At 59.1% G+C, this 26,126-nt stretch overlaps 4 protein-coding genes across 13 annotated transcripts; 2 read left to right on the top strand and 2 right to left on the bottom strand.

The window, feature by feature from the left end:
- Positions 1–24: 24 nt before the first annotated feature.
- LOC109435217 (uncharacterized) lies at positions 25–17,715 on the bottom strand. Its single transcript, XM_074322434.1, has 5 exons — positions 17,571–17,715; positions 16,576–16,854; positions 15,832–15,927; positions 12,150–12,282; positions 25–627 (listed from the first exon to the last, which is right to left on the bottom strand). The coding sequence occupies exons 1-5, from the start codon at positions 17,713–17,715 to the stop codon at positions 624–626; spliced, it is 657 nt and encodes a 218-aa protein (XP_074178535.1). The 3' UTR covers positions 25–623.
- Positions 1,313–10,217, top strand: ADAMTS4 (ADAM metallopeptidase with thrombospondin type 1 motif 4). Its single transcript, XM_019712906.2, has 9 exons — positions 1,313–3,689; positions 4,612–4,935; positions 5,162–5,294; positions 5,790–5,960; positions 6,687–6,973; positions 7,074–7,260; positions 7,495–7,670; positions 8,478–8,653; positions 9,071–10,217. Exons 1-9 carry the CDS (start codon positions 3,057–3,059, stop codon positions 9,495–9,497), a joined length of 2,514 nt encoding a protein of 837 aa, XP_019568465.2. The 5' UTR covers positions 1,313–3,056; the 3' UTR covers positions 9,498–10,217.
- Positions 16,735–22,168, top strand: B4GALT3 (beta-1,4-galactosyltransferase 3). 7 transcript variants are annotated; one of them, XM_019712921.2, is made up of 8 exons: positions 16,735–16,845; positions 17,658–17,802; positions 18,120–18,410; positions 18,938–19,173; positions 19,712–19,902; positions 20,010–20,132; positions 21,184–21,288; positions 21,406–22,168. In XM_019712921.2, the coding sequence occupies exons 2-8, from the start codon at positions 17,721–17,723 to the stop codon at positions 21,677–21,679; spliced, it is 1,302 nt and encodes a 433-aa protein (XP_019568480.1). In that variant the 5' UTR covers positions 16,735–16,845; positions 17,658–17,720; the 3' UTR covers positions 21,680–22,168. The 7 variants fall into 7 exon arrangements, with proteins under 7 accessions (XP_019568480.1, XP_019568486.1, XP_019568485.1 ...); XM_019712926.2 differs by having other exon boundaries at positions 16,750–16,845; positions 17,728–17,802; positions 18,143–18,410; XM_019712928.2 differs by having other exon boundaries at positions 16,756–16,845; positions 17,728–17,802.
- A 96-nt stretch (positions 22,169–22,264) lies between these two features.
- Positions 22,265–25,770, bottom strand: PPOX (protoporphyrinogen oxidase). Of its 4 annotated transcripts, none has more exons than XM_019712909.2 (13): positions 25,583–25,770; positions 25,381–25,474; positions 25,105–25,239; positions 24,873–25,021; positions 24,575–24,707; positions 24,204–24,348; positions 23,910–24,100; positions 23,388–23,448; positions 23,120–23,238; positions 22,940–23,050; positions 22,713–22,862; positions 22,561–22,603; positions 22,265–22,480 (listed from the first exon to the last, which is right to left on the bottom strand). In XM_019712909.2, exons 2-13 carry the CDS (start codon positions 25,465–25,467, stop codon positions 22,338–22,340), a joined length of 1,467 nt encoding a protein of 488 aa, XP_019568468.1. In that variant the 5' UTR covers positions 25,468–25,474; positions 25,583–25,770; the 3' UTR covers positions 22,265–22,337. The 4 variants fall into 4 exon arrangements, with proteins under 4 accessions (XP_019568468.1, XP_019568469.1, XP_074178121.1 ...); XM_019712910.2 differs by having other exon boundaries at positions 24,873–24,988; XM_074322020.1 differs by lacking the exon at positions 22,561–22,603.
- Positions 25,771–26,126: the final 356 nt, after the last annotated feature.

Here is a 26,126-nt window from a genome sequence, read left to right as displayed (position 1 = left end):
GCTGTGCCAATGACCTCCCGTCCCGAAGCCAACAGTTTCGGAGCAGGGAAGCCAGCTAATTTCCAGATGTCCTAAACGGGTTGGGGCAAGGGGTCCCAAGTGGGGCCGGGCGGGTCTGAGTTCCGCCCAAATAAAACGAAAAGAGGAGGAGGCCACGGCCACGCGCATCGGCGCGGCCGCGGGGTGTGGGGGCGCCGCACCCCAGAGGTCCTTTGTGGGTGACCCTGATGTCCGCCAGGCTCCCAGACCCTCGAGTTACAGACTCAGGAAGCGCCCCTAGACGTGCGTCACACCCCACTCGCATCGTGGGTCAGTCCCTGCCCTCCCCGTCCGACCCCGACCCTGCCGCAGTCCTGGCCAGCGCCGCGGAGACGTCACCGCCAGGAGTCGGAGCCCAGCTCTGTGCGGAAGAGGCAGTTTTCCAGCCTTGGAGGCCGGTTCCCGGTCTGTGCGCTGCGCCAAGCCCCGCTCCAGCTGGGCCACCCGTTGAGTCTGCGGTGCCTCCCACTCGCGCCCGCCCGCCAGAGGCCTTCCCCAGGCGCCCCCACACAGGGTCCCGGCCCAGCCCGCCAGCGGAGCGGCAGGGTGGGGCAGGCAGACCAGGAGGCTGGCGCACGGAGTTCTCAGCTGTGGAGAAAGAGGAGAAAGCCAGACTTAGCGGGCTGTTGACCTAATGGGAACAGCGCCAAAGCGCGGGGTCATACCTGGCTCTGGGAACCGAGGGGACCAGGGTGGACTGGGCAGCCCCCTTGCCTTCCTGCCCCGACTCCCCACCCTCCCCTGGGCCTTGTCCCCTTCTGCATTTGGAGCTCAGCAAGTGTGGTGATGGTGATGGGGGGACTGCATTTATTTGCCCTAATCCAGCCTGAGAGAAGTCAGTCTAGACTAGGGCCGCTTGGCCCTGAGGGCGACTTGAGCTGGAACTAGGGTGAGGGCTCCTGGGGGCTGCCTAGCACACGGCATCTTTTGTGCCTCCTCCCTGATGCCAACACCCCCACACACACTGCTGCTGCAACTCCAAGGCCCTTTGTCTCTCACTGCTTAGTCACCCCCTTTGTCCTCATCTCAGATGGGGGGTGGGAAGGGGCAGTAAGAGTCCTCGTGACAGCGCCTCTTGCCCCTGCCCCTTCTGGTCTCCCATCCTTTGTCTGAACCTCTCCGCTTAGGACCAGGGTCAGGGCACCAGGCAGTCACAAGGGGGTGGGTGATACAGGAAGCAGTGGGCACTGGAGCAGGTATTAGTGACCTGAGCAGGAAGGGAGGGGGAAGGAAGTGTCCTGGTGGATATGATGTGGGGTGCAGGAGAGGACGAGGCAGAGAGCCAATAGACGAATGGGGGCAGGGGCAGGGGGGCAGTCTCTGGGAAAGGAAGGGGACTGCTGACCCCACTCCCCCTCCTGGGGATATCCTGAGGAAGGGAGTGGCTGTAGCCTGGGGGGAACAGACATTGCCCCTACTTCTGAACCCTTTGCTTCCTTGCTTGAGAGACCGTCCCCAAGACCTCGTTGCTGGGTCCTCTCCAGTCCAGAGCTGATGGAGTCATTTTGCTTCCTTTTCCCAACACCACCTCTTCCTCCCTGGGGCTCTCTCCCATCTCAGGCACCGGGTTCCTGTTCCTGTTGCTGCCTAATTTCCCTGTATTCACAATGCTGCCTCCATCCTCTCCCTGTCCAAGGGGATGGGAACTAGCGGATGACTAGGTGTTCCCAGAACGATGGGTTCTCAGGGCAAGGTGGAGCCAGACTTGGGAGCCAAGTGGGGATTCCCTCAGAGGGCCCAGCTCTGGGTGTGTCCGGGTTCCTGTGCTGGGTGGGCTGGGGGGAGGCTGGAGGAGGGCTCTGGGTAGGAGTGGGTAGGAGCAGGGCCAAGAGCCTGGGGGAAGCTACCGGGCGCTGGGCCAAGGAAATGGGGAGTCAGGAAGTGGGGAGGGGGAGCCCTGAGGGGACTGGAGGCGGAATGGCTGTTCCAGGCTTTGGAGGGGCAGATAGTGGTTACTCAGTGAGGGAGAGAAGAGAAGTTAGAGGAGGTACCACCCTGGACCCTCCTCCTGGGAAAGGAAGTCGTTACCCCTCCTGCCTGGCATGCCCTCTGCCCGTTCCCAGGTGCGCCCTTTGAAGCTGACATGCCCTACCTCTGGGCAGTATACTCCCCAATCTCTGCCTCCTGCCGGCCTGTCTCACAGCCTCCTGCACTCTTTCCTGCTGCTCGGTCTCTGGTCCTGACAGTGCTGAGCTAGCTCCTTTCTTTGTTCGCCCTCTTGAGGCTTCTACCCTCTCTCCTCAGCTCTGGAAACCAGCCCATAAGGGCAGAGGGCAGCCTGAGGGAGCCCCAAGAAAAGGGAGGCCATGCCAGAATTCTCCTGGGACCTTGGTCCTTTCTGTGCGTGTAGGCCAGGCCCTTTCCCGGACTTCCTAGCCCTCCTGGGGCTCTGTCTGCCAAATAGGGAGGCAGCTGAGAGCTGGCTGTGGGGTTTGGGCAAAGGCCGTCTCATCAGCTGGCCCAGCGCCTATGACCCTCCATTCGGCTGCTAGAGGCCCCCCTCCCCGGGGCAAGTCCCATTTTTCTCAACGGAAGACAAAACTGAGGGTTTTTGGGAAGGAATGAGACACCCATCTGAGTCCTACCAACAGAGCTGCTGGCTGAATGGCTTCCAGCTCAGCCAATCACAGCGCCTCAGGATGCTTAAAAGAGCTGGCGGGGAGTGTGGGAAGAACCCACAGGGAGACCCGCAGACACATGGACGGGGGAGAGAGAGCAGGAAAGAGACAGAGACAAAGGCACAGAGGCGAAGCCAGGGTCTGAGGGCGCACAGAGGGGGAGGCCAGAGAAGCTGCAGAGCACCAGGGTTAGGGAGGAGCCAGGCCACTAGGCACCTCTCCCAAGCCAAGGGCTAAGTCTTCCCTGCCTTCTCTGAAGGTCCCCAGCCCCTCTGCCAACCCTGCCCCTGACCTTGGCACTAGGCCCAGCCCCAGGCTGCAGAGGAGCTTTGCAAAGCCAGGGCGTGAAGGACTCGGTGACCGGACAGCCTCAGGCCCTCCCAGCACAGCCGCCGTGCCATGTCCCTGACAGACGTGCGTCCCGGGAGGCGCTTGGCGGACTGCTGGCTGTGGGGAAGCCGCTCCCGTCCACAGCTCCCCACAGTGCCCGCCGTCTCGGGGCTGGTGCTGCTGCTTCTGCTGGTCTCCCTCCTGCCCACAGCCCAGCCAGCCGGCCCCCTCCCCCGGGAAGAGGAAGAGATCGTGTTTCCAGAGAAGCTCAACGGCAGCGTCCCTCCTGGCTTGGGCATCCCTGCCAGGCTGTTGTGCCGCTTGCCTGCCTTTGGGGACACGCTGCTGCTAGAGCTGGAGCAAGACCCGGCTGTGCGGGTCGACGGGCTGACGGTGCAGTACCTGGGCCGGGCACCCGAGGAGCTGGGCGGGGCCGAGGCCGGCACCTACCTCACCGGCACCGTCAACGCAGACCCGGAGTCGGTGGCATCTCTACACTGGGACGGAGGGGCCCTGCTAGGGGTGCTGCAGTATCGGGGGACCGAACTCCACATCCAGCCCCTGGAGGCAGGCACCCCGAACTCTGCTGAGGGCCCTGGGGCTCACATCCTACGCCGGAAGCGTCCCGTCAGCGGCCAGGGCCCCATGTGCAACGTCAAGGCTCCTCCTGGAGACCCCAGCCCCCGCCCACGCAGAGCCAAGGTAGGCCACCCTGGGGTCCGTCTGGCTGAGCCCCGGGTCCGCTGGGCACCACTCTTCCTCCTTGACGAGCCTATCTTGGGACAGCTCTGGCTTCTCCCTGCCTGACCCTGCTCCTGGCCAGATCGCTGACCCCAAGAAGGGTTCCCTGAAGTGGGTCAGAGGCTCTGCTGGGAATGAGCCATCCCTCCCCCGCCGCTCCCCCCCCAGCCCCTGCCTGACCATGGCATCCTGCTGCCACGGCCCCTAGCTACAGGCTGTCCTAACAGCCCCTTGGCCTTGACTCTTTCCTGTGTCCACATTTGATTTTCAACCCACCCCCCAACACACACACACCGGCTAAAGGACTGAGCGTTTAGGCCCAAAGGATTGGCTTGTGGTGCTGCCTTCAAAACTGTCCTGGCCACCTGCACACCAGGGCAGGAGTGCCCAGGGAGGAAAGATGTCCCACACGCCGTGGTCCGTCTGTTCCCACAGGCACTGACTACGAGGCTGCCTGAGGCTCCATCCTTTACTCCCCCCACCCCCAGCTTTAATCCAGACCAGACGCTCCCCACACCCGCCACGCTGAGATCTGGCCTGCGCCTGGCTGCTGACTGAATTGTTCCTCCAACCACACAGGGCAGACACGTTGCGGCCCAGCCCTCAAGCCCCAGTCACACTCAGGCCTGGGGGCCCCAAGGCCCCTCCCAGCAGCTTTTCACCTCTGGGGCCCAGGCGGCCCTCTCTGGGACGTGGCACCCCCTTCTCCTCCCCTCTCTGAACCAACAGCTGATTTCTCAGTTACCACATTTGGGGGTGGGGGAATCAACAGGGCGTGCTCAGGGCCAGCTGGCTCTGCTGAGCTCCAGACCCAGGAAGAAGGGGGGGGAGTGACCCCTGGTGTGGCAGGCGGTCTCACGACCTGCTGTCCTCTCTCTCCTAGCGCTTTGCTTCCCTGAGTAGATTCGTGGAGACCCTAGTGGTGGCCGATGACAAGATGGCTGCATTTCATGGTGCAGGGCTAAAACGCTATGTGCTGACAGTTATGGCAGCTGCCGCCAAGGCCTTCAAGCACCCGAGCATCCACAACCCTGTCAACTTGGTGGTGACTCGGCTGGTGATTCTGGCGCCCGGTGAGGAAGGACCCCAAGTGGTGCCGAGTGCTGCCCAGACCCTGCGCAGCTTCTGTGCCTGGCAACAAGGACTCAACAGCCCAGAGGACTCCGACCCTGACCACTTTGACACAGCCATTCTGTTCACGCGCCAGGTGAGGCCCCACCAGCACCACAGGCCACACACCGCACGACTCTCAGAAGCACCCTGTGGAAGGATGTAAACGGTGCCCCTGGAGCCGTGCAGGGTGGCGCCTGGCCCCGCCCACACCACTGACTGCCTGGGCCCTGACAGTGCCCAAGTCCCCACTGATCCGGTCTCAGCCCAATGGACCCTCGTGTCTTGCTCCCTCATGTATCTTCGATGATCCCCCTCCATAGGACCTGTGTGGGGTCTCCACCTGTGACACCCTGGGCATGGCCGACGTGGGCACCGTGTGTGACCCAGCTCGGAGCTGTGCTGTCGTGGAGGATGATGGACTCCAGTCGGCCTTCACCGCTGCGCATGAGCTGGGTAAGGTGGGGGTGGGGCCCTGGGACCTCTGGGATGGATGACGGGTGTCAGGTGAGCTGAGGGGACAGTGAGCTCAGCAGGGTGCAAATGGGGGTTACAAGCCGTTTCTTCCTCATCCCTGGGCCTAGGTGCAGGGCCATCCTTCTGTGCTCTGGTGTAGACAAAAGCATCTAGGCTTTGCAGAAACCCACTGTGAGCTGTGTGGTGTGTGTGAGGGTCTGGCCCAGTACTGAGAGTTCACAAGGGTCAGAGATGGGGGTGTGTGGGTTGGGAATGTGTCCACAAGGACAAGTGGGTAGGGACAGGTCCTGAGTGTATTTTGGGGGATGGGGAGACAGAGGGGGGCTACATACTGAGGAGCCCTCAGAGCACTAGAGTGGGTTGGCATGGGATGGGTCTGGCCACCCACAGCTGCAACCAGGTTTATGATGGGCCTGCAGCCCGAGGGCACAGGGCTGGGACCCTTGGACTCCAGCAGGGCCTCTGCTCTCACAGGCCACGTCTTCAACATGCTCCATGACAACTCAAAGCCATGCGTGGGTCTGAACGGGCCTGGGAGCGCCTCCCGCCATGTCATGGCTCCTGTGATGGCGCACGTGGACCCAGAGGAGCCCTGGTCCCCATGCAGTGCCCGCTTCATCACTGACTTCCTGGACAACGGCTATGGTAAGCAGGCGCCCTGCCTGTACCCACTGTCCTCTCCTCGGCCACCTTCCGTGGGGGGTGGGGGAGAAGTGCTGCTGTCCTAGTGTGGTTCCCACCTCCTCCCAGGAGAAGTAGCACAGCTGCGGGAGGCAAATCTTGGCCCAGGAGACTTAGAGCTGACCTGCTATGGGCCCGAGCTGTCCAACACAGAGTGAGGTGACTGCCTTGTAACTTGAGGTGTGCGAGCCCAGCAGGGTGACTTGAGGCGGGCAGGGTTGTTGATGGGAAAGTTGGTTAGAATAGGCAGGAGGACGGAGTCCTTGGGTTCCCATCCCGATTCTGTTCTTTACGTGTGTGTAGACATGTGACCATCAGTGACATGTGTAGACGTGTGACTGTCAATGTGTGTAGACGTCTGACCGTCAGTGACGTTTGTAGATATGACCGTCAGTGATGTGTGTAGACGTGTGACCGTCAATGACGTGTGTAGACGTGTGGCTGCCAGTTACCTGGCTCCGTATGGCTCATCTGCAACATGGGCGTGACAGTGCTGTCTCATAGGTGGCTGAACATAGCCTGTGCTCATCACACAATAAGCACCCAGTAAATTGCAGCTGCGATTTAAAGCTTCTTCCAGCCCTACCACTTGGATCCTAGGGTCCCCCAGGCCCAGGGAGCCCCGGCTTTCAGATGGCAACTAGAATGCCTCGGCTCACAGCTGACTTCACACCCCTGCGCCCCTCCCAGGACACTGTCTCTTAGACAAGCCAGAGGCCCCCCTGCATCTGCCTGTGACTTTCCCTGGCAAAGACTATGATGCTGACCGCCAGTGCCAGCTGACCTTCGGGCCCGACTCACACCACTGTCCTCAGCTGCCACCGCCATGTGCTGCCCTCTGGTGCTCCGGCCATCTCAATGGTCACGCCATGTGCCAGACCAAGCACTCACCCTGGGCCGACGGCACCCCCTGTGGGCCCTCACAGGCCTGCATGGGGGGCCGCTGCCTCCACATGGACCAGCTGCAGGACTTCAAGGTGAGAACCCAGGATGGGGGTGGAGCCTGGGGAGTGGGGATGGGCCCTGAGCCCAGGAGAGAGCGCGTGTACCCCACCCTTCCATTCTGTGCTTCTGCAGGTCCCACAGCCTGGTGGCTGGGGTCCCTGGGGACCGTGGGGTGCCTGCTCTCGGAGCTGTGGGGGTGGTGTCCACTTCTCCTCCCGAGACTGCACTCGGCCCACCCCCCGGAATGGCGGCAAGTACTGTGAGGGCCGCCGTACCCGCTTCCGCTCCTGCCACAGCCAGGACTGCCCCACTGGCTCAGGTGCAGCATGGGGACTGGAGCCTTGGGGGGAAGGGGGGACAGGACGAAGTGTGGGGACCAAGGAGGTGCTGACGGTCCCTGCAGTGGCAGGAGCAGCTTTATCCTTCCAGAACCTTCCCTGGCAGTCTGTGGGGGACACCGGTGCCGGTGCAGCAGTCTAGAGGTGTAAAGGGCGAGGTGCAGGGGCTGGGAGCATGAGATAGGGGCTCTGACCATCCCTTTCCCCTCTTGCAGCCTTGACCTTCCGTGAGGAGCAGTGTGCTGCCTACAACCATCGCACTGACCTCTTCAAGAGCTTCCCAGGGCCTATGGACTGGGTCCCTCGCTACACGGGTGTGGCCACCCGGGACCAGTGCAAACTCACCTGCCAGGCCCGGGCACTGGGTTACTACTACGTGCTGGAGCCACGGGTGAGGGCCAGGATGCCAGGCCTGCTGGCATTCCCATCGCCATGCCAGGCCAGCCCCAGGGTCCATGGGCATTGGGAAGACAGACTCTGGATAAGTGGCCCCTCAGGCAGTGCGAGGCTGCCCTGCTCCCTCGTTTTTTGTTCCTGTCTCTCCCCATCTCCCAGTGCTTTCTGTCGTGAGAACACAAGCTGGGGCCTTTGGGGTCTCTTTCACCCTTTTCCATGGGCTCCTCCGCCAGATCACAGCGAGCCTGTCGGCTCATAGACGGCCAGTCCCTCCCTGGACAGGCCTGGAGACCATGATGTCCCTCCCCGCCCGCCCTCTCTGTGGCAGGGCCCCAGGTTGAAGGCTGCAAAAGGAAGAACCAACCCTACCATCTGCTCCCTGGCGCCCCAGGCTGGGGAGAACTCCCGCAGGTTGGCTGCCCTCTAGCGGCCACCTGGGATGGTGCCATGGAGGTTTTGTACTCCTGCAATTCGCACCTTGGCGGCGCCGGCCAGCTGTCTAACCGCTGGGCATGTTCCTACTTTCCTTGAACCTCAGGGTTCCACCGCAGGAACCCTGAGGTTGTGGTTGTGAGTTTATGTTCACATTTATGGAGCACTCAGCACAGTGTCCGATTCACAGAGGCTCCCAAGGCGGGGGTTTTCCCTGTGGTTGTTGGTATTCTGCTTATCCCGTAAGGGGCCTGGGGCTCCCTCCCCGCGCCATCCACAGCCCCTCCCTGGTAGGATGTGGGTCTTGTTTGGCTCGCCAACCCCGCCCGACTTGGGAGCAACCCTCTGCATTGCCCCTTCTCGCCCTCAGGTGGTAGACGGGACCCCCTGCTCCCCGGACAGCTCCTCGGTCTGTGTCCAGGGCCGCTGCATTCATGCCGGCTGTGACCGCATCATTGGCTCCAAAAAGAAGTTTGACAAGTGCATGGTGTGTGGTGGGGATGGTTCTAGCTGCAGCAAGCAGTCTGGCTCCTTCAGAAAATTCAGGTTTGTTTGCTGTTGACTTCCTCCTCCCGCCTTCCTGGACACTGAGCTGGGCCTGGGCGATAAGACGTGAACTCAACACAGAGGACGGAGCAGTTCTGTCAGTGTCCCACCTGTTCAGCAGGTGCGGGTGGCTGCAGGGAGGGCCCGGGCGGGCGGCAGGGACACTTCCCCAGGAGGCGGGGCTTAGAAAGGCACCGCAGTGAAGGGCAGCAGGTGTAGAGGGCCAGGGCTCAGGGAGGAGGTAGTCACAGGTAGCTCAGATCCAGGCTGGACACCTCACAGAGGTCAGAGGAGACAACCCTCATTGCGCACGCGCGCACACTCACACATTCACTCACACTCACACACACACCCAGCTCAGAAGGCTCAGGGCATCCAGGACCAAGCTGCTGAGCTGCCCTTTCTCCTCCCACACAGGCAGGGATACAACAATGTGCTCACCATCCCGGCGGGCGCCACCCACATCCTGGTCCGGCAGCAGGCGGCCCCTGGGCCCCGCAGCCTCTATCTGGCCCTGAAGCTCCCGGATGGCTCATACGCCCTCAACGGCGAATACACGCTGGTGCCCTCCCCCGCCGATGTGCTGCTGCCCGGGGCTGTCAGCCTGCGCTACAGCGGGGCCACTGCACCTTCCGAGACTCTGGCGGGCCACGGGCCTCTGGCCCAGCCCCTGACGCTGCAGGTGCTGGTGGCCGGCCAAACCCAGGGCGCACGCCTCCGATACAGCTTCTTTGTGCCCCGGCCCACCCCCTCGCCCGTGCAGCCCTCTCCCCGGGACTGGCTGCACCGCAAGGCGCAGATTCTAGAGGTCCTCCGGCGGCGCCCCTGGGCAGGCAGGAAATAACCTCACCATCCCGGCTGCCCTCCCTGGGCACCGGGGTCTGGACTTAGCTGGGACACTGTTGGGCTTCGTGGGGCCTCACTGGAGACACCGTGAGGGAGGGGCGAGCCCTGGACCGTTGCCCTGCGCAGGCTGGCCCTGCCCGGTCCCTGCCCTGGACGGCAGCGACGTAGTGGATGGAGTGGACTGGGTGACAGTCCTCCACCGACACTGCTCCCTCAGCCCTGCCAGTCAGAGGAGGGAGGGGGAAGGCAGGGCGGGCCCCATTTGTATTTATTTAGTATTTATTCACTTTTATTTAGCACCAGGGAACGGGGTGAGGGCTGAGTCCTGGGGAAACTGCCCCTACCTCTCTTCGCCCTCACCCCAGCCAGGAAATCCAGGGTGAAGGTGATGGCCTGAGTGATCTGTGTGTGTTTGTGTGAGAGAAAACGTGTGTGTGTTTATCCATGAGGTACACCCGACCCTGCTTCCCTCTCCCTGGCTTTTATTTCCTGGGAAAGGAACAACCAAGGGTAGGACACGTCTTCACGGAGTAAGGGATTATTATGTTTTACATGTAATTGAATTCTGCTATTTATGTGCTCCTTTTGGAGTCAGACAGACGTGGGCTGTACCAGCTCCACGGCTCTGAATGTTCGTTTCCTCAATTGCCAATAATAATACTGCCCTTGGAGATTTGTTGTGAGAATTAAATTATGTAAATAAAGAACTAGCACGATGCCCAGCCCCTGGGAAGTGCCCAGCAAACGGCAGCTGCTGCCAGTGACTCCATCACCTTTCTGGCACCTCCATGCCAGAGGGGCTGCATGCACAGGAACATGGCAAAGACCCACGTTGTGAGGGGGGCCTGCCCCTGCCACCGGCGTAGTTCCTCTGGTTGGCACAACCCTATCCTGGATTCTCAGGGACTGTCAGAGAAAGCGCAGTTCAGTCCCTGATCTCTGGAGGTTCCCAACCACATGGAGACAAAATAAACCCTTGTCCCCAAGCACACTGACAACACCATGAAGGTGCTAAGATCACAACTCCTTGCACACAAACACGCACTCAGGGTGAGCTGCTAACTGGGGTCTGCGGGACCTGCTGAACTGGAGAGAGAGCTCTGGAGTGGGCACAGGGCCTGAACTCGACTTGGGGCTCATCTGTCAGTTGGTAGAACTGAGTAAGTCACTGATGCCAAGCAAGGGGCCGATGCTACCTCTCCCCACACGGCGTTCTGGGGACAAATGTTACAGTATTTTCAAAGAGTAAATAAAGGCTGTGCCCATGTGAGAGGTGCCCCAAGACTGCTGATGACAGCGTCCCCAGAAGCAACCAGTGCAAACCCAACAGACGTCTTGGAAGAGGTGAGGTTAGAAGGGAATTTAATAAGTGAAACAGAAGGTGGTTTGGTAGGGGCCAGTCGGGAGGACATAAAGAGCGGCAGGGGGAAGGCTCGGAGGTGACAGGAGCCAGGTGTCAGTGGTGGCAGAGCAGGAAGGGCAGCGGAGAGTAGAAACAGTTGTACTTTTCCTGCTGAGCAGGCCACTTTGCTTAAGAAAGAACTTGGGACATCCACGGGCGGGAACAGGGCTGGGAAAGGGTTGCAGGTGGATCCTGCCAGAATTTGGAGTCTTGAGTGACAGTAATGGGACTGCTCGATATGGAGGAAACAGACCTGAGTGGGTGGGAGAGGGGGGCACAGGGCACTCGACCCTGGCAGCTTCGAGCTGGGTGGCCACACGGTGCTGGGCTATGCAGCTGGGACTGGGCTGAGGCAGGCCGGGGACGTGGTGGTGGCTGTTTGCTGTGCTTACGGGCTGGGCCTTGCTGACAAGTCCCGTACCAGGCCGTGCCCTACACAATACCCTGTGCTTGATGCCACGAGCACCGCGCCTCCCCCTCGTGAGCTCTGGGGACAGGGCCACCCCACCCCCCTCCACACACGTGGCCCCACTGCTGTGCCTGCCCCTGGCCTCTGCTGCTGTCCTCCTGCCTACACGGCTGGAGGAGGTAGAAACAGAAGCGTGATCTTCAAGTGTTTCTTCTAGTTAGCAAAATCAGAGCCCCAGTAACGCTTTTTCAGACCTTCATACTGAGTTCCTGGGACAACAGGCAGAGCTCTGTGCTCGGATGTGAGGTACAAACACAAGCAGTTTGCTAAAGGAGCTCACTGCATTCACCCCAAAACAGACTACAGGACGGCACAAGGAACTGTAGGGTGAGGGTTGGGTGGGCTTCACGGGCTCTGCTCTGCGTGTAGGGAGAGTCTTGGTTGGGCCACGAGGAACTGAGCCTCGGGAGAGCCCTCTGACCTTTCTTAATGCTCTTAGCGACTCACTTTGTAATCACTTTCATTGGCATAATTGTAAAAGGAAGCCCCTTGCTCACTAACTAGGGTTCTGACTGTTATAAAGCTAAACATCTTCCCAGAGAGGCTTAAAGGCCCCCTGTGATTGGGTGGATGGGTGGAGGTGTTCAGTGAAAGAGGAGGAGAGAGAAAACTAGCTCATCAAAAAGAAGTGACAGGCAGCCAGCCCTCCCTCCCAGGCAGGCCTGACAATACCTTCTGGACTGCTGTCCCCCGACCACCCTTTCCAGAGGGGCCACAGGCTGTCCAGTATCCCCAAGTCAGGATCCAACCCATTGTGGCTGGGGATCGGGGCTGCTTACCTCTGTACAAGGGCCAAGGTGGTCTCTGCCTCCCAGGCTTCCTGCTTACTGGGCCTGAGCTGGGCTGTGGGCGAACAAGCGGGAGGAGAAGCAGGAATGGCAGGAAGGAGGAGGCCCCGAGACATCCCAGTGTCTGGTTTGAGAGGGAGAAAGAGGGGACAGTGATGAGCTGGAGGAAGGAAAGCCAGGCACTGCCGTGGGGTGAGCACCGTGTCTCTGTTTGGACAACAGCTTTACGCCAAGGCAGGCAAGCGTTGTCTGTTTGAGGTTGAAGCAGTGACTGAGTTGGGCCAGTTTCTGGAGGCTCTTTCTGGCCCTGAGAGTCTCTGCTTCTGTGGTTAGAGCAGAGGGAATCTGGGCATTCGTCCAAGCACTGCTTCTGGGTGGGGGTGGGAGAGTCAGGGATTCTGGGCATTATGGGACCGGCTACTTGTTTACACTTCTACTTGTTCTGGAGACCGTTTCCTAATCTCCATGTAGTATTACAGTATTTCGTTTTCTAAACTAACAGATTGACTGTAAGTGACAAAACCAGCATCTCATGGGTGGGGGCTTGTGAGGGAGGCGGACGGAAGAAAGTGGAATTCAACGTATTAACACTTTATTGGTTAAGAGGATGCTTCAGGACCAATCGGGATACCTTCCCCACTGATTGTTGCTGGGGGCAAGCCAAAATCATTGGCAGGAAGCATTACCAGCTGACAGTTACTGGGGAAAACCACCAGCTCCAAAAATGTTCAGAAAGAGGCGGGGCAGGGGAGCAATAATGTTGAACCCCCCCAGACAGGACCTTATATGGGGACAGGCCGGAGCACCACAGTAGCCTTAGGAAGGCGCAGGAAGGCAGGAAGTAGTGTTCAGGCATTCCACACAGTCTGTGGGCAACAAGCAACAGGCCCCACAAACCCAGGGACACACCCATACACAAACAGTGGCACACGGTGACAGACATGAGTCTGACTCTCTGAGACACACCAGCATATTGTCTTGATAATGTGGATGCAAATGAGCACTGAGAAGCTGAAAATGGGTCTCAGGAAAATATGTTTGTTTACCTAATTTCCCAATCAGAATTGACTGTTTATCTCACTTATTTGTTCAATAAATAAGGTATGGGATTACAAATGGGGTACAAATCACATTCTCACAGCCTCTGGAAAGGATGCAGAGTTTTGGACTCAGACTGAACCTAAGCTTTGCCACTTCCATGTCATGATGTCCTCTTAAACAACTAGATCTCTGTGAGCTTCAGTTTCTTCACCTGTATAATGGGTGTACCGCTACGTGCCTTATGGAGAGGGGGGCAGAACTTAGCAGTATGATGACATAAATGCTTGGGCCCTGTGTCTGGCTTCCAGGAAGTGTCATACGTGCGGATTCTCTCCCTTCAGATCTCTTCCTTTTCCCTGTCCCCTTCCCTCTCCTGCATTAGCACGAGAAAATAATTATACCAAAGAACTGTCTGGGTCAGATCTAAGATGGCCTGTTTTGTAGAACTGGTGCCCAAAGGTCTGGGTTCTATCCAGGGGATGACAGAAGGGAAGACATGGTCCCTGTCCTCAGAGAGTTCAGTGTGGTGGCTGAGACAGTCAGGTAAGACAACAATTCCAGACCTGTGTGATGGGTGCCATGACAGGAGGGCACTGAGCACAGAAGAAGGGTCCTGAGAGTTCCTGGGGGAGGTGCCCGCCTCCCATTCCAGAGGAACCCCATGGAGAGTAGGGTGGTGGTGGAGGAAGGAACTTTCCACCTGCTGGCTCAGCTCCAAGGCTCTTTGCTGCTATGCAAAGCCAACGTGATATAAAGGGAACAGACTTGAAGCTGGAGGGTAATACTGTAAGGAGCTGAGTAGGGCCGAAGGGACAGCTTTAGGGAGAAGCTACCATCCAGGTGGGAGAGAAAAGATTTCAAAGACATTGAAACGTGCAATGCTATGCATCGAAATGTGCCCCTGCCCCACTGCCTCCTCCCCCGTGCCTGTGATGTTTCCTTGAGGAACTAAATCTTGATTTAAATTATTTTAAATTAGTTGCTGATGACAAGCCTGGGTTTCTCCCACCGTGTTGTGTCATGACCCGGCCACTAGGGGGCCCAGGATTTACTCAGAATATAGAAAGGCAGTGTGGTAGAAGAAACCAACCAACACGTTAGTATTTAAGTTCACACAGACCTAGCAGTTCTCGGTGACGATGAAATGCTGGGTGTGGCCAGGGTGAAATGGAATGGAGATGAAAGTTCTTGAAAACAGGGGGCTTACAAAAGAATATAGGGGAGCTGTTAGAAACTAGTAGAATGGGGGGCTGGGGGAAGAGAAGGTGAAAGTCAGTCTTCCAAGAACAGCACACCATGGAGAAGCAGAGGGGCTCAGAGGAAGGGTCCTCTGGGAAAACCACATTTCAATGATCGGTGTGGGTCTATCTTTTCCTTACACAGTGAGCTCCTTAAAAACCCTGAGCTTTTGCTCGGCTCCTACTTTGTGCTGAAAATTCAGATGTATGGAATACCTGCTGGCACTTTCCCATGCTTCTCACTAATTATCACAAAACCCCTTAAGAGAGGGTTCATTTTACTGATGAGCCAACCCGAGTGTATTGCTCAGCGTCACACATCTAACGGGTTTCCAAGCTGGCACAGCACTCAAGCCCAGTGTCTTTTCACTGAGCTTCCACAGGCACCTTACTCATTTAGTCTAAAGTTTAAATTGTCATCTCTACCACTTCCTCCAAATGTGCCTTTTCTAAGTTTTGTTTTTCATTTCATGGTGCTGCTGTCCACCCAGTGATTCACAGTAGGCCTGAGTCCGGAGTCACCTCAAGTCCTCTAACGCCCTGTCTTGGTGGCACATCCAGTCAATCAACAAGTCCTGTTTGCCTCCTAAAAGTCAGAGAGCGATTGGGCTCAACTCTGAATACAATATGGACAAGTGGATATTTACATCCAATGAGCAGAATGAGAGGGTCAGTGGATAGAAAGTTACATTGAGGGTGGGGAGAATCTTGCTAAACAGACATAACAGGATTCTTGCTGAAGGCAGGCCAGGGTGATTGGATATTAAGGTGTGTGTGTGTGTGTGTGTGTGGAGGGGATGGATTCTTGCTAAACTGACTTAGTTGGATTCTTGGAAAAGTGGCGAGGGGCCCAAATATGAGGGCTATTTGAAAAGAGGGCCCAGAGGAGTCTGTCTAAAGTTTGGTCAAGGAGAGAGTTTTTGTCAATACATATATAAAAATGAACAGGTTGGGGCAGCTGGATGGCTCAGTTGGTTAGAGCGTGAGCTCTCAACAACAAGGTTGCCGGTTCAATTCCCACGTGGGATGGTGGGCTGTGTCCCCTGCAACTAAAGATTGAAAACGGCGACTAGACTTGGAGCTGATCTGTGCCCTCCACAACTAGATTGAAGGACAACGACTTGGAGCTGATGGGCCCTGGAGAAACACACTGTTCCCCAATTAAAAAAAAAAAAAATGAACATGTGCTAAAGATTTTACTTAACTCATGAGGAAACAGGCAGATGTTACAAAGGGGTCAAAAGAAAATCTAAAGAACACACAGTTACAGGTCAGGAATACAGAAATGAATATGAAAATGGGGGCAAAACATATTTTTTCTACGATGTGGAGCATAGGGGTTATTTGAATCTCTATCAGATAGGACAGAATTTGCATGTCACTCAGTTACTTACAGAGTTGTATAGTAGCTCCATGGAAATAGAATCTTACGAAGCAGAAGGCTGTGCTGTTGGCAAGTCCTTCAGGGCTCCGACTTTCTGCAACCGTCCCTGTGAATGAGGGGCCATTTCCGGGCTATCATATTTGTCACGCTCTGTTCACACACACACCCTCACCCGCTTTCACACACACCAGACCGTGAGCTTTTGAGGCACACCGTTTCCTCAGTGTAAACATCTGCTTCCACGGAACACAATATGCTAAGGAGGTTGCGGAAGCCACAAAATAAACATACTGCATACTAATGGAGCGTCCATTGTACTCTAATATCTGGGGAAACAATTTTTACATTAAAGCACACGCTGCCCTCTATCCACACTCAATGTTTCCTTGTTTCATTGGCAACTGTTTCTCTTTCAAGGCCTGTGGGATATCACAGGGATACAAAAATGCTCCAGAGCAGTCAGCAACTATGTATCCTGAGCAAGAAACAGTTTTGATACTAAGTGGCATCAGGACGCAGGGGGCGCCACTGACTCACAGAGGAAAGGGCTCAGCCTAGCTCGGGCTGATGGTGGGGTCTTCGGACGGGCCAGAAACTGACCTCTTGGTCAGTCGGCCTCTTGCTCAGTCTCCGCCCTGCGCTGCTGTTTTCACAAGTCTGAGGGGTGGGAAGTGGGCTTCGGCCAGGAGTCACTTAGGCGTGGATGAGCCGCCGCGCCCGCTCCCCGGGGGTCGAGCCCCTCCGGGTTGGTTACCTAACCTCCTCCGAGCTCTGCCCGGCCGCGCAGCGCTCCGGCTCTGCGTCCGGTCGGTCCCAGGCGCCACCTGTAACACGAGGCCCCGCCCCGGGACGCGAGACCCCGCCCCCGGCCGCGCGGCTCTCCGACCCTGCGTCCCTCCGGCGCCACCGGAGGCCCCGCCCCGTGACGCGACGCCCCGCCCCATCAGCGCCCGCTTCCAAGATGGCGGCTGCAGTGCCTGCCCGGCTGTCAGGGTGGCGGTGACGACGGGAAGCAGAGGACCAGGTATGTGGTCTAAGGGCGGAGGGGGTGAGAGGCCCGGCCAAAAGCTTCGGGCCACGGGGAGGAGAAGTTTGGGGCAAAGGCTGCAGACGCGCTGGAACAAGGAGCCGGTCCAGGTGGGAGTGTGGACCGAGGCTGGTGGGCACCCAGAGCAAGGTAGGGCGCACGCGGGAGGAGGGTGGGGTGCGGTGGGTGCTCCGAAAGCTTGCGGCTGGAACCGCCCGCAGAACGCTGGCCACACCCCTCCAGGTGAGCCAGCCAGGTGCCCCGCACAGGTTCCGCCCAGCCCTCTCCCCCGACTCACCTGAGCAGGAACCCTCCTCCCCACCCCGCTGGCACTGGGGAGGGGGAGGGAAGGCAGAGGACGCCTCCCCCACGCTGCTCCCCGCGCGCCTCGGGGTGTTTGCCTGCAGCTCCCAGGTGGTCACGCTCCCTGCACCTGCGGAGCTAGCTCCCAGGCACGTCAGGAATGGAAAAGAGCCTGTTTCCTACTCCGCCCGGGTCTCTAGAGACCGCTGCGCAGCCCTGTCATGACTGCCTCACCCGCTGGCGAGAATAATATGTCCATTCGTTGCCCTGTCCCCACTCCCTGAACAGGTTGGTCCTGTTGGGGTGGGGGAGGGTTAAGTGTGGAGCTGACCTCCCGCTGCGGGGTCGCCTGTGGGAGAGGCCAGGGACCTAGCATCTCCTCCTCTTCCCCTTTTCTTTTTCCAACCACTTTCCCTCACCTCCCTTGCCGGGAAACCAGCATCCGCCTGGTCCCGGGTTCTGCCCCCTGCGCGTGGCTCGGTCATGCTTGCCCACTTTTGTTCTAGCTGTCCCAGGTACGCTGTCGGAGTACTGGATGGAGCTTTTCTCTGTCCTCTGTGACATTTCCAATGTTAGATGATGCCTCACATCTCTGCTCCCCCGGGACCCCCGGCAGCCCCCCTGATCTGGAAGAAGACAGTTTGAGCCTAGGTTAGTCTGTCTCTTCCCCCCTAAATTGGAAGGGAGGTTTCCCAGAGGCGCCTCTGAACTGGGGGGTAGGGACAGAGAGTAGATGGCAGCCGAGGGTTTGGGAGGGGTGGAGGAGAGTGACACCTGGGCTGGGAGGGACAGGAGGTGGGGTTGCTGTGATAACATTCTATCTCTTCCCGTTGCGTGACTGCAATGGCCGTGTCCCTGTGCGCTCCTTTCTGTGACTTTGTTCTTCGCCTGTTTTTCCTTTACCCCTGCACCACCTGCATCCCTACGGATGGTCTCTGCTGGCTTGTTCCCTGCCTGCCTGCCCCCAGAGCTGTCCTCTCTCCCTCCCCAGACCTCACAGCCCAGGATGTTGCGGAGGCTGCTGGAACGCCCCTGCATGCTGGCCCTGCTCGCGGGCTCCCAACTGGCCGTCATGATGTACCTGTCACTGGGTGGCTTCCGCAGCCTCAGTGCCCTATTTGGCCGAGAGCAGGGGCCCACATTTGACTATTCTCACCCCCATGACGTCTACAGTAACCTCAGTCACCTGCCTGGGGCCCCAGGCGGCCTTCCAGCTCCTCAAGGCCTGCCCTATTGTCCAGAGCGGTCCCCTCTCTTAGGTGAGTCCAGAAGGAAGGAGGGGTGAAGGGAAGGCCAAGGTGGGGGCTGGGAGGCCTGGAAAGGCAAAGGTGGCAGGCGTGGGACTTAGCACAGGAGGCTTAGTAACTGAAGGTGGGGTGAGGCTGACGTACAGTGGATGCTGCATTTGCAGTTTTGACTCTTGGGCTTACCCACTACTTTCCATCGCCTGCCCTGTCAGGGCTGCTTCTTGCCTCACACCAGAAAATGCTCGCTTTGTCGGTGAGCCCCAATTTCTTAGTTAGGCAAGTCCGTATGTTCTCTCCACCCCTAACTGTAGCCTGCAGCTGTGAGGCAGAGCTGTGGAACCCTAAAATAAGAGCGTAAGCTGGGTGAGGGGCCTGCACCTTCCAGACTTTGCAGAGCTGTCCCAGTGATGGGGAACTCAAGGCTTGTGAGCTTTCTGAGCGAGCCCTTGGGGGTTGCTGAGCTCCCAACCAAGGCTGCCAGGCCCCAGATGCTCCCAGTCCCTGGAGGTCTTCTAATCCCTTCCATTCCCTCCCGACAGTGGGTCCCGTGTCCGTGTCCTTTAGTCCAGTGCCGTCGCTGGCAGACATTGTGGAGAGGAATCCCCGGGTGGAAGCGGGGGGCCGCTACCGCCCTGCAGGGTGCGAGCCCCGCTCCCGAACCGCCATCATCGTGCCCCACCGTGCCCGGGAGCACCACCTGCGTCTGCTACTCTACCACCTGCACCCCTTCCTGCAGCGCCAGCAGCTCGCTTACGGCATTTACGTCATCCACCAGGTACCCCCCCACACACACACCCTGACTGTCTTATAAGGAAGCCAAAGCCACAAGTAAACGCTCCTCCTCTGATGTGTCCTGGGATAATTTTAACAGTCAGACTGTCGAACATGCAGTAATACCTGGAACTGTCTGCCAACTTGCTAGCCCCGTACTTATTCTGCTGAGGGTATTCCCATGGTCCAACACGCCGTAATTTGTCCTTTGTTAAACTTGGACTTGGACAGATTTGGACTAAAATTCTAGCTCAGCCATGTGTTTCGTATGTGGCCTTAAGCAAGATGCTTGCTCCCTGAAGTGGGGCAGAGCGATGACTGGCGCCCACGTGCTAGGCATGGCTGGTGCCTGTCAGGAGGAACTGAACGGCCACATGGCAGTACAGATGCATGTGCTGTGGCTCAGACATGTGGTGAATGAAAAATTTAACGCAGCTTGTCTCTCTGCCCCCGTCCCACTTTGATTTCCCCCTTTCCATTTTTATCCCTCGGCACTTCTTCTCTGCACTAGACACAGCCTGGTGCCCCTCGGTGTCTTTCAGGCTGGAAATGGCACATTTAACAGAGCAAAGCTGCTGAACGTGGGGGTGCGGGAGGCCCTGCGTGACGAGGAGTGGGACTGCCTGTTCTTACACGACGTGGACCTCCTGCCAGAGAACGACCACAATCTGTACGTGTGCGACCCCCGGGGCCCCCGGCACGTGGCTGTCGCCATGAACAAGTTTGGATACAGGTAGGAGGCATGAGAGGATGCTGGGAGACCACCCCCATGGGGGAGACACGCTGAGGGGTGGAGGAGGGGCGTCCCAGACCCAGAACCCGAGGACCTTTCTCTTCTAGCCTCCCGTACCCCCAGTACTTTGGAGGGGTCTCGGCGCTGACTCCTGACCAGTACCTGAAGATGAACGGCTTCCCCAATGAATACTGGGGCTGGGGTGGCGAGGATGACGACATTGCTGCCAGGTCAGACTTCCGCCCACCACACCCTCCCCTGCCCAGCCTTGGTCCATCTTCTGAGGCCACCCCTGGCCATGACCTTTGAACACTGACCTTAGTCCCCTGGTCCTGCCCTGTGCCCAACCACTCCTCGTCCTCTGGGTGTCCGAGGTCAGATTTTGCACGCCACTCTCCATTCTGTCACCCTTTAGTCTCCTAGATCAATAAGCTAGAGAGTATCATGGGATTCCAGAACTGGGAAGGGCCTAGAGACAGTTGTCCTTCCTTCTGCTTGGGTCGCATGAAGGCCACTTCCTATGGGGCTGGGACAGGAGGCACTCCTATAGCCCAGAATCACTTTCTGTCAGAGCCTGTGCCACTGGTGTGATGATAACTCCCTTTCCATTTGACCTTCAGCCTCCACTGACCCGGTTTCCTATTTGTAGTGTGAACAGTGGAGCTTGATATACTGGATCCATTGCTTTCCCCCCACCTTGTCCTCTACGATGACACCTCGGTGAATTCTAGTCCTGTGGGAAAAGCACCCAGCAGTTTCTAAATGCCTTCCTTCAGCACTTTTCCAGGCCATCTTCATTCTTGCTTCTGTGTCCGAGTTCGGGTTTGTCCCTTTACCTGGTTCCACCCTTTTTTGGTCATGAACCAGGTGTTGCAGGGCAGACAGGAGGCAGCTCAGCCCCTACTGTAGTGAGAACCACTGGGCTTGGGTCTGTCGGCCCGTCTCGTCCTGTCCCTCCCAGACTACAAGGGCTGCTCCTGGGAGCCACTCAGGGAGCAGAGGTGGAAGGTGCAAACCTACCTCTGCTAGTTGCATACAGGCCCCAGGGTACCTCGCACAAGGTCCTGAGGGTTTGCACGTCCTCTTCAGCCATTGCCTTTCTGTTGGACTCTCTCTCCCCTTCCAGGACTTGGCACTAACTCGAAATAGTTCACTTTCTGGCCTGCTAATAGTTGTTCTTTGCGGACAGAACGGACTGTCCCTTCCTTGCTGGCCCTGTGCACCTGTCACCAGCTTTCTTTCCTCCAGGCTGGATCCCCAAGGTGCCTTCTCTTCCCACAGGGTCCGCCTGGCTGGCATGAAGATCTCCCGCCCCCCCACGTCCGTGGGGCACTACAAGATGGTGAGGCACCGGGGAGACAAGGGCAATGAGGAGAACCCCCACAGGTAGGAGTGGGGGGAACCGGGACGCCTGGCTGGCCTCTGCTCGGCACGCCACCAGGAAACGCCCAACGGTCCCTGCTGCTCCTTTCTGGGTCTCAGTCTCTGACCTCTAACCCTCAGATTTGACCTCCTGGTCCGTACCCAGAATTCATGGACGCAGGATGGGATGAACTCACTGACATACCGACTGCTGGCTCGAGAGCGGCGCCCTCTCTACACAAACATCACCGCAGATATTGGGACGGACCCTCGGGGTCCCCGGACTGCCTCTGGTCCCCGTTACCCACCTGGTTCCTCCCAGGCCTTCCGTCAGGAGATGCTGCAGCGCCGGCCCCCAGCCAGGCCCGGCCCTCTGCCTACTGCCAACCACACAGCCCCCCACGGTTCACACTGACTCCTTCTTCCTGCCCCTCAATCATGAAGCTGAATCAGAGGGCCGTGTCCTCCCCCCTCAGCTCCTCACTGCTCTTAGAGGGGTGTGGGGGATCTGACTAGTGCTGTGCTGGGGCACAGGCCTCTCCTCTCTGCTGGACTGGAGCTGGGCTCCTCTAGACCTGGGGGTCCCTCTTTCTAGGGTCATCTGCCAGGGCTATGACTGTGAATCCTGATGTCATGATTTTTTGTGATTATTCCTGGGAGTCCCCTGCCCCTGGGGCAGGAGCAGGGCTGGACCCCAAGTCCCGTCCTCTTCCATGGAGAGAAGAGTGACCTGGCTTCTCCCGGGACCCCTGTGAATATTTATTCTATTTATGGCTCCCAGGAAGTGTGTTGGTGAAGTAAGACTCCCCCTGGGTGCTTTCCGCCAGTGCTGGGCAGCTTCCCTTCTGGGCCTGGCTCGGGGGCGGGGTTTTGATATATTTTCTAATAAAGGACTTTGCCTTGCCTCTGCTCCCACTTTCTGCGTCCAAGGCACCCTCTGCATGTCTGTGCCCTCTGGCCCCCGCCACTCTGCTCCGAGCTGCCAGAACGGCCACCAAGCCAAGCTCCAGCAACTTTTATTTTCATGGGTGACAGACGCCCTGCCAGCTGGGCAGGGAGGGGTGGGGTGAGGCTTAGCTGCTGGGTTCTGTGCCCAGGACCTGGGCTGCCGCCTGCCGTCCGCTCTCTATACAGTCAGTCACGGCAACCCCCTCATAAGAGGCGCCGGCCAGAGTCAGGGGCAGCCTCTGAGTGGCCAGAAACTGGGCGGCTGACTCTGGAAAGAAAGGACACGGAACGTTAGAGCTGGGCTCTCATTCCTTGGCCCTTCTCAGCCCAGCTGCTTTCCCAGCGTACCCAGTTTTTTCCAGTGGCCTAGCGTATACTGGGGGATGCAGTTCTGGGGAGAGAAGAGGAGAGAAAGGGGAAATTGATCACTGCTGTCCCAGGCCTCGGAAGACGAGGACAATGACAAAAGCACCCGTGCGCGCCCTCGGCGAGGGGCTCACCCTGTGCATGTGGACCAAGCAGTGACTTGGCGGCTCCTTCAGCCCCAGCTGTGTGGCAGCTGCTTCCTGTGCCTGCTGTCGGAGTGTTTCCTGAGACACGGCAGAGCCCTTGGCCTCCAGCGTCTGGAACCAGGAACCTCCTAGCATCACCTAGGGGGAGAACACGGCACTGAGCAGCCTGGCCATAGCCACACCGGCCCAGATGAGCCCTGGGAAGCCCCTCTCACAGTCACTCTGAGGCCGGGGGGGCTGCCATCCTGCTCAGGGAAAGCCACTGAGTCGTACACAATTCCCAGGACACCCGGGTCTTCTGAGGATGGCACCAAATGTCCAAATCCCTGGAGAAGAGGAGGCTGGTCAGCAGGGAAGGGGTGCGGTGGAGCCCTCGTCCCCTTCCTCTCTGTCACCTGGACAGGCAGACGAGCTCGTCGGTACTGCAGGTTCACCACGGCCACGGATACTGCAGTGATGGTGCCCAGAACACGAGCCAGGGGCGCAGCGTCCGCAGGCAGCAGCTTGCTGAGCACTGGAGGGGCACAGGCAGAGGCACTCACGCTGTCGTTTCCTCGGACGCCCAGGAGGACCGGTTTGGGGGTGTGGCATGGTCCTGCTGGCCCAGAGACCTACAGCCTGCCTCACCCCGGCTGGGGAAGGGGAGGGCAGCTGCCCCATTACCTGATGCTGGAACGGCACTAATGACATGGTCAGCCTCCAGGCTGCGGTTCCCTAGACACACCTGATGGGATGAAGGCATTTGAGACACAGACATAACGGGAAGTTTGCCTCAGCTTCGGGGGCACCCAAGTGGCATCAGACTGGGTGTTGACCCAGGGTGAAGAGACTGCGAGACTGTGTAGTCAGCCCCCAGTCACCCTCCTATGCCTCCAGGAAGTGGCCAGACAGGCCCGTGTCCACTCTGGAATGTCCAGTGTGGGTGGGGAGCTCTTTCCCCTATCTCTCAGCCGCTTACAAGCATGACATCTACCCACAGACTTTGGTCAATGGCTCTTGGAGCAAGGTCCACAAGTCAGGCCTAAGAAGGTGGGGGGTTGGGGGGTGAGGGGGTAGCGCACTTTTAAATAGTGCCTAGGGCACCAGTAAGTAGCTCCAATCCTGCCAGCCCTGGCCTGGTTGTAACCTTTAGGCAGAGAGGGCAACTCCAGCACAGGCTCATCACACTCCAGGGGGCTCTCTTACCTTCCAGCGCCCTTCTGCCTGGAGGCTGAGCCCACTGACTGGCTGGCCTCTGAGAACACTGACCCCCCTATGAGTCAACTGGGTGGTGAGTGCCTGGGGCAGCATCTCCAGCCCTCCACGTAGTGACCACTGGCTCCAGCGCTCAGCTTGGGCCTGGCGAATGATGGCGGAGTCAGGCTGCGAGCTCCGCCCTGCACCGAGGAAGCAGAGAAGAATCACAATAGCACCGCTTGCTTCCGGTCCCTCACCTGGCGATTCTTAGTGGAATCCCCCTTAAACCAGTGCCGCCCTCACCTGCCCCCAGCAGCAGCCCCAGTAACACGGAACGATGGGTTTGCTCAGCTCGAAAGAGACTAGGGAAGCAGGACCTGACGCTGAGCTCGCGACTGTTGCCTGCAAACACTCCTCGGCAGAGACTGTCCACGGCTAGAGACGCCACCTAGAGGTGAGCCTGGGACTGAGGCCCGCGCTTGGTGGGGGAGGAGGTAGGGTAGGGCGCGCGCTGGGAAGCAGTCCCCCCATCACAGAAGGAGGAGAAGGAAGTGAAGGCATTCGCCCCAACACCGAGTTCTGGCGACCACTCGGTATGAAGAGAAAAAGGGCATTCCCAAATGGGCTCTGCAGCTGGCTTAGGAGGGGGATTTGGGGCCTCTGGGCAGTGTCACCTCAGGTCCAAGGCGGCGCTCGGCGAAACTGTGCACAGTCTCATCAGGGTCTTTGCCCCGGGGCGTGGTCAGGTCCCTCAGCCCAGCCCAAAGCAGAGGTTTGGAGAAGGGAGGTGAAGGGCGGAGAAGCCCCCTGCACGGATGAAGGGGCTGCCTTACCATCCCGGCTCCAGGGGTCACGTGCATTCATTTGACCCCTTTGCCTTGGACAGCTGACAGACTGGGACATGAAGAAATGGAAGCCGTGCGAGGCCGGCGCAAAGCAGAAGGATGGGCAGTCGGGAGGTGCCAGTGTTACCTGAAGCCAGAGGGCAGGGCATGCAGAGCCCCGCCCACATACAGGAACCTGTTCCGGGCAGCTGGATGGTCTCCGCGGACAGGTAACACTTCTGAGCCTAAACCAAGCTCGGAAACCTGCTCTCCGCACGTCCTCGGGAAGAGGAGAAACTGAGGAAACAACTGACCACCAATACACTTCCTCCGGCCAACGCTGTCCTCTAAGAAAGGCCCCCTCCGCCGCGGCCTCTCACCAGCTGCAGGGTCCGGGCTCCCAGCGCTCCCGCCGGCCGAATTCCTCGAGGTCCAAGTTCAAAGACAGCACCGTCTGGTCCTCGTACAGAGCGGATCCAGCCTCCCAGACGCTCACTGCCCTCCACCAGGACCACCTGCGGTCACGGGAGAGATCCTGCAGCACGGCCTCCAGCCCCGGGGTACCGGGTCTGCAGGGGCAGCGGGCGGCGCGTTCCCTTCCGCCGGAAATGGGAGACGCGTGTAAAGGAGGCTCCCTGCCGCGCGTGGGCACTCACCTTGGGGGCACAGGGAGCCCGGCTCAGGTAGTAACTGGCGGCCAAGCCGCTGATGCCTCCGCCCAGCACGACCACGGTCCGGCCCATTGGGAGCCTGGGGCGAGGCGCGAGGACGACAGGCTGAGCGGGGGCGCCCCCTCTCCAGAAGCCCGCCCCTCACTGCTTTAGGGGAACCTGGGACCGCCGGGGGCGCAGGACTCACCCGCGAGAGGGACGAGGACGACAGGGAGGCCCAGGCGGCGGGCAGGAGCAGGACTTCCCGCCGGCGCTCCGCGGGGAGGCGGGCCAGGGCCACACCCGCGCTATCGGGCCGCGCCGGGCCCGCGGCCCAGGGTGCCGCCCCCGCCCCCAGCCCTTTCGGCCCCTCGGACTCGCCGTCCCGCGGACTCTCGCGGCTCGCGCAGGCGCAGCATTTCCTGCTTCTGGATTGGCGAGTCCTGGAAGGCCCCGGATGCCACTCACCAATGAAAACCCCGAACGGGTCGCACAGGCTGCGGCGTGGAGCCCGGTGTTAGCCGGTCGGGTGCCAGGTGGGTGTGAGCGGCCGTGTCCAACGCTGCCTTCCCCCGGGCCGCGGCGGCGAGAGCCGCGTCCTGGTCGGCGCTGCCCTGCGCCGAATTCCAGGCCCAGCGACGGTGAGACCCCGGGGGACGGCCCCGTGAGCCTCGGCTGTGGGGACACTGGCTGGGGACCCTGGGAGCTGGTCCGCGGGGAGGCGGCTCCACACGCAGCTCCTTGGTTAGCAA

The sequence above is a fragment of the Rhinolophus sinicus genome, linkage group LG17 (genome assembly GCF_036562045.2).
Source record: "Rhinolophus sinicus isolate RSC01 linkage group LG17, ASM3656204v1, whole genome shotgun sequence".
NCBI classification, from domain to species: domain Eukaryota; kingdom Metazoa; phylum Chordata; class Mammalia; order Chiroptera; family Rhinolophidae; genus Rhinolophus; species Rhinolophus sinicus.
The sequence above is the reverse complement of the archived record's forward strand: the minus strand, read 5'-3'. Positions and strand labels throughout refer to the sequence as shown.

What these genes read in the sequence shown, in the direction of transcription:
- ADAMTS4 (XM_019712906.2), top strand. Translation starts at nt 3,057, where the DNA reads ATGTCCCTGACAGACGTGCGTCCCGGGAGGCGCTTGGCGGACTGCTGG. An exon ending in CTTCCTGGACAACGGCTATG is followed by an intron (nt 5,961 to 6,686) that starts GTAAGCAGGCGC and finishes CGCCCCTCCCAG; the next exon opens with GACACTGTCTCTTAGACAAG. An exon ending in GGACTGCCCCACTGGCTCAG is followed by an intron (nt 7,261 to 7,494) that starts GTGCAGCATGGG and finishes CCCCTCTTGCAG; the next exon opens with CCTTGACCTTCCGTGAGGAG.
- LOC109435217 (XM_074322434.1), bottom strand. Translation starts at nt 17,715, where the DNA reads ATGTCACAGAGGACAGAGAAAAGCTCCATCCAGTACTCCGACAGCGTA. An exon ending in CTGGTTTCCCGGCAAGGGAG is followed by an intron (nt 16,855 to 17,570) that starts GTGAGGGAAAGT and finishes CTCCGCCCTTAG; the next exon opens with ACCACATACCTGGTCCTCTG. An exon ending in TGGAGCTACTATACAACTCT is followed by an intron (nt 12,283 to 15,831) that starts GTAAGTAACTGA and finishes CTCTCAAACCAG; the next exon opens with ACACTGGGATGTCTCGGGGC.
- B4GALT3 (XM_019712921.2), top strand. Translation starts at nt 17,721, where the DNA reads ATGTTAGATGATGCCTCACATCTCTGCTCCCCCGGGACCCCCGGCAGC. An exon ending in GATGACGACATTGCTGCCAG is followed by an intron (nt 20,133 to 21,183) that starts GTCAGACTTCCG and finishes CTCTTCCCACAG; the next exon opens with GGTCCGCCTGGCTGGCATGA. An exon ending in AATGAGGAGAACCCCCACAG is followed by an intron (nt 21,289 to 21,405) that starts GTAGGAGTGGGG and finishes TCTAACCCTCAG; the next exon opens with ATTTGACCTCCTGGTCCGTA.
- PPOX (XM_019712909.2), bottom strand. Translation starts at nt 25,467, where the DNA reads ATGGGCCGGACCGTGGTCGTGCTGGGCGGAGGCATCAGCGGCTTGGCC. An exon ending in GCCCTGCCCTCTGGCTTCAG is followed by an intron (nt 24,708 to 24,872) that starts GTAACACTGGCA and finishes TCATCCGTGCAG; the next exon opens with GGGGCTTCTCCGCCCTTCAC. An exon ending in CCCCCGGCCTCAGAGTGACT is followed by an intron (nt 22,863 to 22,939) that starts GTGAGAGGGGCT and finishes TTCTCCCCCTAG; the next exon opens with GTGATGCTAGGAGGTTCCTG.